The sequence below is a fragment of the Myripristis murdjan genome, chromosome 5 (genome assembly GCF_902150065.1).
Source record: "Myripristis murdjan chromosome 5, fMyrMur1.1, whole genome shotgun sequence".
Taxonomy (NCBI): domain Eukaryota; kingdom Metazoa; phylum Chordata; class Actinopteri; order Holocentriformes; family Holocentridae; genus Myripristis; species Myripristis murdjan.
The window spans coordinates 18,240,059-18,253,977 of NC_043984.1; the positions used below are offsets into that span (position 1 = coordinate 18,240,059).

The 13,919-nt window shown below is 42.9% G+C and overlaps 3 protein-coding genes across 4 annotated transcripts; 1 reads left to right on the plus strand and 2 right to left on the minus strand.

Moving 5' to 3' along the window:
* Positions 1-54: 54 nt before the first annotated feature.
* Positions 55-5,796, minus strand: mfap2 (microfibril associated protein 2). Of its 2 annotated transcripts, XM_030050752.1 has the most exons (10): positions 5,436-5,796; positions 5,135-5,295; positions 3,208-3,269; positions 3,032-3,079; positions 2,562-2,588; positions 2,356-2,451; positions 2,171-2,212; positions 1,955-2,042; positions 1,051-1,124; positions 55-947 (listed from the first exon to the last, which is right to left on the minus strand). In XM_030050752.1, the coding sequence occupies exons 3-10, from the start codon at positions 3,236-3,238 to the stop codon at positions 844-846; spliced, it is 510 nt and encodes a 169-aa protein (XP_029906612.1). In that variant the 5' UTR covers positions 3,239-3,269; positions 5,135-5,295; positions 5,436-5,796; the 3' UTR covers positions 55-843. The 2 variants fall into 2 exon arrangements, with proteins under 2 accessions (XP_029906612.1, XP_029906611.1); XM_030050751.1 differs by lacking the exons at positions 5,135-5,295; positions 5,436-5,796 and having other exon boundaries at positions 3,208-3,429.
* Positions 5,797-5,908: 112 nt separating this feature from the next.
* Positions 5,909-10,991, minus strand: sdhb (succinate dehydrogenase complex, subunit B, iron sulfur (Ip)). The gene is made up of 8 exons (XM_030050742.1): positions 10,850-10,991; positions 9,800-9,933; positions 9,072-9,157; positions 8,505-8,641; positions 7,434-7,550; positions 7,234-7,335; positions 7,006-7,128; positions 5,909-6,473 (listed from the first exon to the last, which is right to left on the minus strand). Exons 1-8 carry the CDS (start codon positions 10,919-10,921, stop codon positions 6,393-6,395), a joined length of 852 nt encoding a protein of 283 aa, XP_029906602.1. The 5' UTR covers positions 10,922-10,991; the 3' UTR covers positions 5,909-6,392.
* Positions 10,992-11,663: 672 nt separating this feature from the next.
* mrpl20 (mitochondrial ribosomal protein L20) lies at positions 11,664-13,856 on the plus strand. The gene is made up of 4 exons (XM_030050770.1): positions 11,664-11,903; positions 12,138-12,248; positions 12,905-12,982; positions 13,126-13,856. The coding sequence occupies exons 1-4, from the start codon at positions 11,817-11,819 to the stop codon at positions 13,297-13,299; spliced, it is 450 nt and encodes a 149-aa protein (XP_029906630.1). The 5' UTR covers positions 11,664-11,816; the 3' UTR covers positions 13,300-13,856.
* The last annotated feature ends 63 nt before the right edge of the window (positions 13,857-13,919 follow it).

Here is a 13,919-nt window from a genome sequence, read left to right on the forward strand (position 1 = left end):
AATGGATGGTGACCTCATGTTTGAATCTGTCACACCACAGTTGTAGTTAAAAAAATGTTTATTTTTCTCAGTCTTTATAGTGACAGTTTTACAAAGCAGTAGTACAGAGGCCATTTGTGCGATGCCTTTTCAAAGCACTTCTTGCCACTGGAATATGAATATATAACATTTATGTAGATACGCTTGCTGCTTGGTTGCTAAGCACAGATCCAAGTGGCAGTAGTACATAAACTGAGGTCACTCAGCACCTATTTTCTTCAGATCTCACGATCTTAACCTCCCAGTCAATGATGAGATTATTGACGACCATATATTGATTATTTACGTGTCTGATGTCAGTGCACAGTGGCCACCATTGTAGAGCTGATCATGACAATGACTGCTTTCAACACACAAGTACAGTAAAATAAAATTAAAAAAAAACACAATAAGGATGAGATTAATACGGTACAATATGCCAAAAAAAGTATAAAAGGCTGTTTTGCAGTTATTTATGTGCATCTCTAATAGCGAGCTACTTTTTCTAGCACCAGTGTGATGATTTTATAGCACCAGTGAATTATACAATCATCAATGTTCTTTTTGAGTATATTTATCTGTACACACAGGATCTACTAGTCTGACATATATAGGTAAGGGCAAATATAAGAAAGTGGAGAAACAAACTTAAAATACAGAAGGTTGTTTTGGCACAGGAGTAATGTGGAGTATAGGAGGAGTCAGAGGTAAGGTGAGGTGTGACCGGGAGGAACAGGACAAGCTAAGAGGATGTTGGGGTGTGGATGGGTGGTGGAAACGTGGCAGTATTTTGGGCAGGTAGTGTCCCTGATCTCCCATGTTCCATCAGCAGCCACCGCAGCTCTTTCCGCAGCTGCTCCCTAGTGATCCACACTGGCCGCTCACCGCCGCCACGCCGCAGCGAGAGAACTGGTCACGGCACAGGTCCGCTAAACACAGACAGAGGCGGGATTAGCCCACATATGCACATCTGTATAGAGGTACGCACACCAACTCACACACACACACACACTATGTTGCAGCTGAACCCACCTCTGAGCAGCTCTTCATGTGCACACACGGTCCGTACACACACCTCCTTGTTGATGACGTACACCCGCCGCAAACTGAGGGAAAATGGAATGTGAGGCCACTTAGTGAGACTGGAGTACTTAAACACTGATAATGTTAATAAAGGAATAGTTCACCCTAAAATGAAAATGGCCAGTGGCAAAACTTTGTTGTAGGACATTGTAAAAAGTTTGTAGGACAACCAAAGACGCATCATGTTAGTCTCTAAAAGTTCCATCTGAGCTTTCTCCCAAACTACTGAAAATAAAAGAACCTTCTTTTCAAAGCCCAACATGGCACATAAAATGCTCATCAAGTCTCTTTAACCAGCCCATGCAGCCCAAGTCCAGCTGTTTTGTAGCTAAATGATTGCATTGTAGGTCCAGCACTGTAGTTTTTACCTCCCTTTTCTTCACATTGTTGGTAAGAAACTCGAGGAACTAATGAGGTAAATATTAGACTTTTGGACTCGGCTCCACTGAAATTGGTAGTTAACGAGCTCCAGAATAAGCATTAAAAAGCCCATCAAATGTCTCTAAGCATGCCGTGCGGTAAAATCCAAGTGTTTTGTCGCTAAATGATTGCGCCGCAGGTCCAAAAGTCCAATATTTACCTCATTAGTTCCTACATTTACCTCACCGACGACGTGAGGTACAAACACTTGGATTGTGCTATATGGTGCTCCTTAAGGACATTTGATGGGTGTTTCATGCTTTTTTTGGAGCTGTAAAAAGATCGATTCGTTAACTTCAATTGTTTCCTGCCAATTTCAGTGGAGTTTTGGCTGACATGGGAGGGGAGGAGTAGATAATGACTGAATTTTCATTTTGGGGTGAGCTGCTTTTAAAAAAAAAAAAATATCCATGTCATGAAAAGCCTTACATACCTGTAAAAGCAGAGGCTGTTCAGGCACTGCTTGCATGGCTTGTGGACAGAGTAGAGTCTGGTGCATGGGTACTGCTCCTCTCTGCAGTCTACACACAAACAATCAGACAGCACAACCAAATGGATAGGAAAGTAATTTGATACTCCATAAAAAAAAAAAAAAAAAAAAAAAAAAAACACTATTGATCATCTTTACTCTTCTCTGCAGGTTTCTTACCAAGAGGGCCAGGTTCTGTTGGCTCCGTCTCCAACTCTGTCTCTGAAACCCAAACAGAAAATGAAGCCACTCATTTGAAAATGAGTTGTAGATACTGTGTGAGCCATGCACAGAAACCATTATAAGGTATAATTTGTGAATCTGACAACAGGAGAGTTCAGCAGATATACGGACATATAGGCTACCTGACTGTTCTGAACGGACTGCCGGGTCAAGTCGAACCTGCTGCTGATAAGTCCCAGGGAGAGATTCGGGAGTCTCCGAAAGAGAGTCCGGATTCTCTAAACACAGAGGAAGAGAGTGAGCAAGAGGAGGATCCATTTTTCATCAAATGCACTGGAGTATTTCACCAAATTCAGAGTACAAGTCTATGAAACCAAATGCATCTCACCTGGAAAATAATCAGGGCCATAGTCCTCTATGACGCACAAACAAACAAACAAACAAACACACAAACAATGCATAAGGAATACATTGGATTTCATGAGATCAACATTGTGAAACTAATTAGTGCTACAGCTCCACTCCAGCATCGCCCTCCCCACACCGCACCATATAAAATGAACCACCTGCATATCAAAACCCGAGGAAAATGACTAGATGGCGAGGAATCTGGGGTCTAATGCATGACTTAATGCGCAAGATGTTTACAAATAATAACATGCTTTGTGGTCAAAGTGCTATTTACACTATGACAACAGTTCCTATCCGCTTGGTAAACAGAAAAGAAGAAGGAAAGTCCCCGAGGCTAGGTGACACATCAGAGGACAGAAGAAATAGTGAACAGATGTGCGGAGAGCTCCAATATAAATCGATGCTGCGTTGGAACAATTCAAGCCAATATTCTCTTAACGAACTCACCCAAGAATGGAAATTGTTCCTGGTATGGGGCCTGGGCAAGGAGCAGGACTGTTGAGATTGCAAAATAATTTTTTAAAAACATTGTGACCAATCCGTGGCTTCGAGGAAAACGTGTGCATTGACTACAAAGGAATCTGGTGGATATTGAGTGATTAAAATGGGATTTTTGGAATTACCTGGCATGCAGATTAGGAGGAGGACTTTCATGGTCACTATTGGAGGTAGACTGACTTTGACACTGAAAGGAAAATGAGGCATGTTACATGAGAAAATGCATAACACTGGGTGGGGGGTGATTGGTGCCACCGAAAAGTTTTGATGCCCTGGTTTTCTCTCGAGTTCTCTCCTATACCCACCTTCACTCACTTCTCCTTTCCCCCCTCTGCTTCCCATATCCCTCTCTGCCCTCTGTCACCTTTCCAACCCCCCACCACTCTCCCCTCTTTCTGCCCTCCTTCACCCCTTGTCCGCCCCCCCTTCCTCTGGCCCCAAACAGTCAAGGGAAGAAAGGGAAAACTCTGACAGCAAGAATGTGGCACGTCTGTCTTCCTTAACAATCTCTCTGTTTTCCTACTTTGCTCCGTTCCACTGCAAAGAGCTCGCTGCAGCAGACAGTCTCAGGGCTGCATTCCAGGAAAAGAAACACTGGACCCCTCTACCCCACCCTCACTCTCTCAGTTCTCTATATTCCTCCCTCTCTCTCTCTCTCTCCCCCCTCTCTCTCTCCCCACATCTTTCATTTCCCTTCTGTCGCCCTCACTGGTCATTTCCTCGAACCCCCTCCTCCTCCTCCTCCTCCTCCTCCTCCTCCTCCTTGCCTCTTTCTTACTCCAGAGCGAAGAGCCTCTCAAAATTCAGAGCTAAGTCAAAATGACATGCAGGCGTAGTGACATGAAAACTGACAGCGCCGTCCAAGTACAATAATGAACCATTCAACAGGCCATCTTGCTTTCTAATTTGTCCGGCTGTTAAATTATTCAGCAAGTCAGACCAAGAATCTATTACAAATGCACATTCATTAAAGTCGGCTTCCTGCTACACTGACTGAAGACTAAACTAGTTGTCCACTTTGAGGAATGTGTGCAGCTCCTCCTCTGCTGCAGCGCTGTGCTCCACACACACACACAGTGTGGGGCAACTTTTCTGTGCTTTGTAATTTTACACATCATTCACTGATTTTGTGCTCCATGCTCCCACTTCTTCTCTTTCAGCATCCCTGTGCTTGAATGTGGATGTTTGTATGCAGGCTATGTGGTGTAAACAGGTCCACACAAGGGTTTGTCTGTGTATCAATAATTGTGACATATACACACGCACACGTACACACACGTACACACACACAAACACACACGTGACTGTGCTCAGACATTCTTCTTGTGCATCACAGTGGCTATCGGAAACCATATGTTTTCACAGCACACATCTGGGAGCGATTAGCCCCCCTCTCCCCATTCAGTCCTTCCCTCACCAAAGACCCCCTCCCCCCTAAACAAAAAAAAAAAAAAAAAAAAAAAAGTTGGGGAGGACTTGGGAACAAGAGGAAATGCATGGCTGTCATTGTTTCCAAGAAATATGCCTTTTGTTTCTCTGACACAAACAATAATAAATAAGCAATTTTTCTCCATCTTGCTCGGTGTGCCCTCGCCGACCTCCCACCCACTGGACGCAACTTTTTTTTTTAATGCCTCTCTCCATTGTAGTGCCTTTGCCGCAGGCTGTGCTGCGAAGTCCCTCCTCCCGGATTACTGAGCCTTCTCTCCAGTGAAAACACAGGACCACATGTCAATTGTCAAAAACCATCAGGCTACACTAAAATGTTCCTCAATTATTATATCATGCGGATTGATCTGCGCCTCAGGGATACTAGTCTTTGAAATCTGCATGATCTAATTGTTTAGCAGCAGAATTCCTATGATTTTGTGCCCCCATCATTTTCCTGCACAAATGAAGTCGGCTTAACTATCTAAACCGCCTAATGATCACTAATGCAGGGAGTAAAAAAAAAAAAAAAAAGAGATCCAACATAAAACACACCGATATCTAAATCAAAACCTCCTGTATTTCAAGTTGACATTAAAAAAAAAAAAAAATCTCCGCTCTTACCTAACTTTGATTCAGTTTGCTCCGACTATCCTCAGTCCTCATGCGTCCACTGAGTGCTGGATGACCTAGCGCCACATTGTACCACCCCGCATCTCTTGTCTCCTCCCCGTCTCAGCCTCCAGCCCCCGGTCCCAGCTCCGACCCGCGGCAGGCAGCTGTACCTGACCAAAGTGTACAGCCGCACAGCGCAGGGGCGGCTCAGCATTTCCTCCACATCAATCAGCTCACTTCAAGTTTTAGTGGGTGATCACTCAGGAAATCTACTTTTAAAATATTAGGTCATACTTTAATTAGTCTTTACCTCATCCTTAAATCCAGCTTCTGGTTGCATTAACTCTTCTGTAAGTCCTCTCAGTTCAAGTAAGCCAAGCCGGTCAAGGCAATTATCACCCACTAAAGCAAATTTCTTGCACAATACAGCAAAACAAAATCTAGATAAAGTGATTCTTTTTAAAGATTTACAAACACTTTAAAAGGATGAAGCATAACGACAGATTACATGATGACATAAAAACATACTAATTAACGATATGTGTGACCGACCCGGGTTAAAACCCCTAAAAACCTGGTTCAGTGAGGAACTTGCTGATTAGTGCTTATGCAAAATGCCCACCAGCTGATCTGCACAAGGTCGACATCTAGAGGACACTGCTGTCTAACCACTGAGGATAGCTCATCTCAACTTTGATGAAAAGGGTGAGATTATTATTAGATGTCAGCAAAGGAAGAGAAGATCACAGGTTGACATAAAAAAAAATAGCTAAAACAACGGCAGGTATTGCAACTATTTATTATTTTACATGAAAACGATGACTGTTGTTGGTATAGTGGAAGATCTGAGGGTTCATATACACATTATGTCTGTGGACCAATCACTGATAAACTGAAATGAAATACAGAGCTAAAAAATGCATTAACCTGAAAATACTTTGATTTTATGTCAGTATGCTGCTTCATGTCTCTCAAGCGCTCAAACATACTCGCACTTCAATCAGCAATAAATATCTATGCTTCATATCTACGACGCTGACACACTTTCTCTCCAGCAGACATACAACTTGATGCTTGCGAGCTGACTTAATACCGTCTCCCCAAGCCACACAAATGCCCCCATTTCCGTTGTTGTTAGCTGCTTCCCGTGCCCGAGCGTGGCGATACTGAAGCCGACAAGTGTACAGGCCCAGACCTCACTAAGAGCTTTAATCCATATATAATTTAATGATGGAGGGAAAGGTTGTAAAGAAGTAGGACAGAGGACTCAAAGAGCAGCTGACTTCTTCTCCTTGTAAGTGGCCATCATCTTCTTAATCTCAGCAATGGCCTTTCCTGGGTTCAGCCCCTGAAAGGAGACAAGCATGAGGATTTTGAAATATTTTATGAATGAGGAGCATCGTGTCTCACCTGTAAAGCACAAAAAGTCAGTCATACACTCAACATCCTGTAGGATGATGCCTTGGGCACACTGACTGCATCACTGAGCTGCATCAAACGCCACTGCTGCAAACTGAACTAAAACTAAATATTTATAAACACTAAAAACTGAACTGAAATGAGGAAACCCCCTGTGGAAAACTAGATGAAACTAAACTGAACTGAAAACAAATTTTAAAATGAAATAAAAATAAAAACTGATGAAAAATACAAAACTTTATTCTGTCCACATATATAGTTTCCTTCAAAATCCAACCAGTAGAGGAAGTGAACACTAACTAGTTGCTCATGGATATTTTGATTTTTCTTCTCAGATGTACCTGTTAAATTTGATACGAACAGGAAATCTTTGGAAATGAATGGAGCTTTGATGCAACACGGTGCAACGATACATCCATAATGTACACATTCAAAGATGAGGATGTGTGTTGCCGGGTTACCTTAGGACAGGTCTTGGTGCAGTTCATGATGGTGTGACAGCGGTACAGGGAGAAAGGATCCTGCAGTTTGGCCAGACGCTCCTCTGTGTACTCGTCTCGAGAGTCGATCATCCAGCGGTAGGCCTGCGGGAGAACAGGATGCATACCGGTAAATTTTTGTCATCTGCATGGCAGTTTTTGAGCTCATTCAGAAACTGGAGAGACACAGACACAGACACAGACACACACCTGCATGAGGACAGCTGGCCCGAGGTATTTGTCTCCATTCCACCAGTAGCTGGGGCAGCTTGTACTGCAGCAGGCGCACAGGATGCATTCATACAGCCCATCCTGCATGCAAGAGGAAAAAACGATATGTTCTTATGGCTGTGACAACTGGAAAGCTTGCTGCCTGTTTGTGTTTCACTAATGTGCAAATATCTGCATACCAGTTTCTGTCTGTCCTCCACAGTCTGCAGGTATTGCTCCTTTCCTTCATTGGACTCATCCTTCTTCTTCAGATAGGGCTCGATGGACTTGTACTGGGCGTAGAAGTTACTCATGTCCTGCAAGCACAAGTTTGCGATCAGAACTCCACCCGACACAAACCCAATGAAAATGATAGAGAAATACAAAAATGAAACCATGATGAAAAAGAAAAAACAAGACTGCAAATGAAACTTTTTTCTTCCCTGAGAGTTTTATATCAGTCTATATCAATCTCACTCTATAGGTGTTTAACCTAATTGTATGAAACTTGTTAAAAGCATTATGATATCATGATGTTTACGGTTAACTGGATCGATAGCCTCTTATTAACCAACAGCTTACAGCTACATAAGGACCTGTCTTTGCAGCTCGTCTTCCAGAAATTTCAAAGCCGCACCTTGCAAATTTCATGCAAATCTATCATCCGAGGAGCCAGATGGCAGCATTTTTGATGATGGTTTTTCACCAGTTACAGCAGTGTTAATATCAAAATGAATTGAGTGTGTTGGAAAGTTTGTAAATGTGTACATTTGCCAGTAAATGGGAATAACAAAACCCAGTGAGAGTAGCACTTGGCTCTTTCTCCCTACTGACCTTATACATGTAATATGATCATTATGCACTGTATGAAATGACCTACACTATAGTTCTGCACCTCTGGGCCTTCTGATGAATTAAATCATTTTATGATATCGACTGAAAATGACTCCTTGTAGTAGAGGCTCACTAACAGGTTTCTGGCCTCAGAGAGTGATTTTAAAGTCGACTCTGAAAATAAATTTTACATTGAACTGAGGGTCAGGCAAATTTTCAGCCTCCACTTTCTTTGAGGACAACAACATTTTTTTTTTTTTTTTATGTTTTTCCTTACAGTATGACAATATCAAATCATACTTAAATCAAAGATTCTGACTGTAAAGGGATGAATCTAGTGGACTAAAGATGTTTTATGGGGCTGTCTCTTGGAGTTTATCCAACTGTTCCATGATGAGGAGGATTTTTTAAATTCATGATTTAGTATTTTTACTCACAGGCACCAGGTCCTTGACCACATACATGTGTGGTAGGGGGTAGATCTTCGTGGGCTTGCTAACGTTGGTGTCAATCTTGTTAAGACAGGCAAGTGTGTTGCCCCCATTGATGTTCATTGCACAGGACCCACAAATACCTGCATTTATGCATCACAAAAAAAAAAAAAAAAAAAAAAAAAAACCTGAACAACATTTCTGAGACGATAGTCTGGAGACAAAAAACCCTCATCCAGTAAAAAACCAACCATAACCAGTTCTCATCAATAAGCATCATACTAAAAAGACACCAAAAACACGTATACAGCAACAAATCACTCTGCAACAGACAAATACATGACAGATCTCTTAAATAATTTCAAAAATAAAACTGGCAACATAAGCTGCAATTATTTAACAATATATTTTTTAAAGTATGGACTCTCCAGGCCATATAATAGAGGCTGCTAACAATGTTTTATTAGGTGAAGGTCAGCCAACAGGTCAATTTTCCAAAACCTTGAGGATTTTCATCCAGAAGCCTGCTGTTTTCTGTAACTTGTCGATAGTAAAGCAGCCACTTTTACTAACCTTCTCTGCAGGAGCGGCGGAAGGTCAGAGTGGAGTCCATCTCATTCTTGATCTTGATCAGGGCATCAAGAACCATTGGGCCGCAACTGTTTAAAGCAAGAACAAAACCACTCACTGAGTCTACGTTTTTAAGACATTAAAGTGTATAAAGTAACATCTGCGGTGCTTCTCCCATGACCAAAACTAAAAGCCTGATAGTTGTAATGGCTGAGGTACATTTTTGACACGCCGTTTTGGTTGTAGTGTCTTGTTGACAGAGGTGAGCCGAAAGTCTCCCAAGCCAATTAAAGGAGCAGATGAGGGCAGAGGACTGGGCACGTGCCAGGCTATCAGCTCCATGTGCCCTAAATCCATCTGAAGGTTGCTCTCTGTTCACTAGCAGCACCTTCTGTCTCGATCTGCCACGCTGCTGCTTTACTTAACGCCGTAAGCGCACCGTTCTTGGCTATTAGTAGGAACCCTAATAATGTAACAAACGGTTACTGTCTACTGTAAACATTAGGGGTATAAAACAAATAAAGAGAAGATTAGAAATGTTTGTGTTTTGTTTTTTTCTCTCTAATGTACAAAACAAACGGAACCGAAAACAAAATCATGAGCCAAAACCCGCTGTACTAACCAAACTGTAAGTTTATTGAACCATTACACCCAGGTAAATGTTATATAACACAAATAAAGATCTGTCAATCAGTCAATCAATCCAGCAATCAAGAGTGTTAACCACATACGTGTTGAGGTCGATCTCGTAGGTCTGCATACGGGGCTTGTCCCCTGGAGTGTCTGGGTCCCATCGGTACACCTGGAACTTCTTTATCCTGGGCTGCGCGGCCGGAGCTGCTGCTGTTTGGGCATATCGAACCGCCTGACAGCAGGAATGAAAGAGGGGCAAATCAAGACAATTCCCTTTATATTCTTCCCACAGCAGACCACCGCCACCCCAGATAAACTGAGTCTGCATGACTTCATGATGCCCTCACGAAGCAGTAGCCTTGACCATCTTAGTGGACAGTAATCACTTACTTCACCAAACACATCCATGTTACCCTGCCACTGTGTAATGGGCAGGTTGGCTTCAAAATTACTAACTTTTTCTTTTCTTTTCTTTTCTTTTTTTTTTTTAAACCAACTTGCCCTCAAAAAAACAGCTATTTGTACAAAGTGTACAGGCCACAGAAAGTATATCCTGTTAACTTTATGTTCACCTAGCTGTCCTCATTAAATTAGGAAAAGTCAAGAAATTGGAAGCAAAGTAAGATTAAAGACATCAACAACATAGCTAAGACAGTGCAGTAAGGCAGCGTGCTATATAATCATAATCATAATATATCATAATATAATAGAATCATAGATGCCAAAACAAAATAATAGGCTTATTTACAACTTCCATTCACCGCATAAATGTTACACTATGATCAAGTTTAGCCAACACAATCACTGTGGCAATGTCATGAACTACAAAACATGGCTAAACTTGGCCTAGCAGTGTCACATACAGCGTTATGCCCTTTTTATTTTTGTCACGTGCAGCTTTCTGATTTGTTTATTGTTGTTGTTTACGTCTCAGTTAGTGCACTAGCTAACTGTGCTGGTCAGCTCACTGGACAGTGTGTGTGAGGTTACTGTAGGATGCTGTCACACGCCGGTAAATAGACCGCGCCCTCCGCTAGCCAAACGGGAGCTGTTGTACACCGCGCAGAGCAACAAACGCACCTCTCTCGCGCTACAACTGACAGTAACCGCTCGTCCAGGTGTTTGATTCGTGTAAAATGTCAACATACCACCAGCCCGGCGGGGGAGCGGAAAGCCAGGACGCCACAGCGACTCAAGGACGACAGACCAGCCACCGACATTTTGGAGTTTCTCTGACGTGACCTCCAGTCGCCGCCGCTGAGATCCCACAATCCTGCGTGCCTGCGTCATCGCGTCGTTGGTGGCAGCGCTTGATTTGATGACCGGCGTCGACCGCTTTCACAGCCGCACACACCCGAAGCGCTTCCTATTAAATAATTCCCAATTCTTCAACATGAATGTGTGTCCGTCAAAGCATTACTCCGTTGTGTATTTCTCACGTGCCATTCGCCTCGGTAGGCACCACACAGCCACGATGAAACAAACTTTCTCCCCTTATCACGGTTAGGTAAGAGACAATAAAGTAGAGCAAATCAAACACATCTCGTCTAGGGCCAATAGCTTTCGAGAAACGCCGTGGTCGCGGCGGTTGGCTTGATTTATCAACCGGGCGGTCTCTGTCGTAGCTTTTCATTGAATGTGTGCCATATTTTCAAAGTCTTAAAGTAGGTTTATTGTCATACACTCCTGTTTGTTTATTTTCTTATTTATTTTATATTATTTTGTCACTGATTCCCCCCCCCCTTTTTGTTAGGTTTGTTTTATTCTGCTGTATTTATCTCTTTTGCACTTTGTGTTAGTGTCTTAATGCTTCATATGTTTGTAAGCAAAGTTGTTATCTTAATTTGTTCATGACTTGAAATTAAGACTGACAAAAAAGGGGCTTTTCAATGCGAGCAAGTGCGAGTGGGGACGGTGCAGCGCCCCTCGGGAATGTCCCGTTGTATAAATCAAACAAACCCCTCACCCCTTGTGTGTCAGTGAAGCGGCGTGCAAGAGTGAAGCTCCACAGCACCGACACGACCGCAGTCCGAGCAGGATTAAGGTCAACTAATCTAATCTGAGTGTCTCTATACTCTGACAAATCGACTGTGGCAACATTGGCCAAAGACAAAAATGGTGTTTCTGACGCTGTCGTGTTGGATCCGGAACCGCGGGCCTGATCGATACTGGAAGGTCCAAGAAGTCCTCAAACACGCACGGGTAAGGCCCAGGCTATTTCTTGGATCGTCAAAGTAAATGTCTCTGTCACCAAGTATTATTATCATGAAATATGAGCTAATCTTCTGTGATAACTTTGAGTAGAAATGAGCACAGTGAATATAATGAGATGCCCTGGACTTGATCCCGGGCTAGAGAGATGGCCCCGTCATCCTAATTGAATTCAGCCAACCTAATGATGACAGTCACCCTCCTCATCCTCCCCGGTTCCTCCAGCATTTCAGAGGCAGGAAGAACCGATGCTACAGTCTGGCCGTGCGGGCGGTCAGGAGAGCCTTCGTCTACGCCACCAAGAGTCGGAAGCTCAAGAAACGCAACATGAGAACGGTAAGAAACAAAATCACGTCGGCAAATGCGTGGACTGTACTGTGAAATTTAACCTTTGTTTAACTGTAGAGATCCTGAGGATGAAGATCTGCAGGCAGGGTCGCTCCTTGTCATCATGAAGGTTTATTTCTCAGCACCACACTCACTGCCATTGGCAATTAAAATTAGACATTTTCCAAGATGGATAAAAACAGATTCAAATCAGTGCACAGTGCACATGTAGGACCTCATGTGACTTTGCTGCAGTTGTCAGGGTCAGGTGGCTCTTACTTTGAAAATGCATAGACAAGGTTGAGCCACACCTTTCCTGCACGTTGTTTCCCATTTATAAAGGCAAAATGCAAAAAAGACAGCTTTAAACTGGATGACCCCAGGTTTAAATTGGTAATACTGACAGCAGACATTCACTCTGCCAAAGTGTGAATCCCTACCAGCTTCAGGGGTGCTGTAACCAGAGTCTTGTTACTATTCCAGAGGATGAAATTAGCTTTTCATTCTTGTGTCATGAATTCAAGCCTCAGGTTTCTCGAGATTGGTTGCAGAAGACAAGGATGGAAATGACAGTTCTTTACAAATTTTAATTGAAAACATGTCATCGGTCCTATCTTGGGTGTTCATCGTGTGCTATATTTGTTATTTATGCCTTCTTGCTGCAGCTCTGGATCTCACGCATTGCAGCCGCATCAAGAGAGCACGGGATGAAGTACCCTGCCCTTATGCACAACCTTACAAAGGTTAGTAGCCTTGCATAACCCTATCCCAACCACACTCAGTTTTTATCACTTTACATTGCTGGACATTACTCTCTATGTTCTTTATGTTCTTTAAGCTGCAGGAGACTGTATGTAACATACTATCCTGTTTCCTCCCCATGCAGAGCAGTGTTCAACTCAACCGGCGTGTTCTCAGCGATCTTGCCATCACAGAGCCACGGTCGTTCCTGGCACTCACAAAGCTAGCCCGGGCTCGGCAAGAGGAGGGTTTCCGTGCGGCGCTGGGTGACGGCAGAGAGCCTCCCGGCGTCCTCTCACGTGTCGTCATGCTGCAGTGATGGACCTGTTGTGTTGCTGTTGTGGACTCCCAGTGGCTGTGTCGTGTAGACAGTGATGCTCTTGGATGGTGGAGATGCAGACACAGTTACATTTTACATTGTTATTATGTATGTAGTAACTTGGGAATGTGTTTCTGTGCTCTGATAAGCCATCACATGCACCTTGCCATAACCCAAGTGGGACACGACACAGCAGCATGACTTAGAGTCCATCGACAGATCTGCTCCTGCCACTGATATCAGTCCAACATCTGTCTCGTCATGCCAGAGGTTTCTCTCTTACCTCCCTTCCAAATTATGTTCGAGGGTGTGATGATCAAATGTCATGATCCTACCTCTGTATACCATGTACATGATTTGTTAACTTATGATTTTAATGTTGGATTGTGAGTCTTTGCTGCCGGTAGGGAGCAAAAAAAAAAAAAAAAAAAAGATCTACTTCACTTTGTAATGCCTTTTGTTTCTCTCTGTGTAAATATATTGTATTTTACCTGTTCTTCTGGTAAAATTGTATTCATAAAATGTTTGAGTTCATTAAACACTTTGGTATATATTCAGTCTTTTTTGTCTTGAGCCTTTTTACTCAATAGTTTTTGCATGATGATGCTATTAGCTATTGT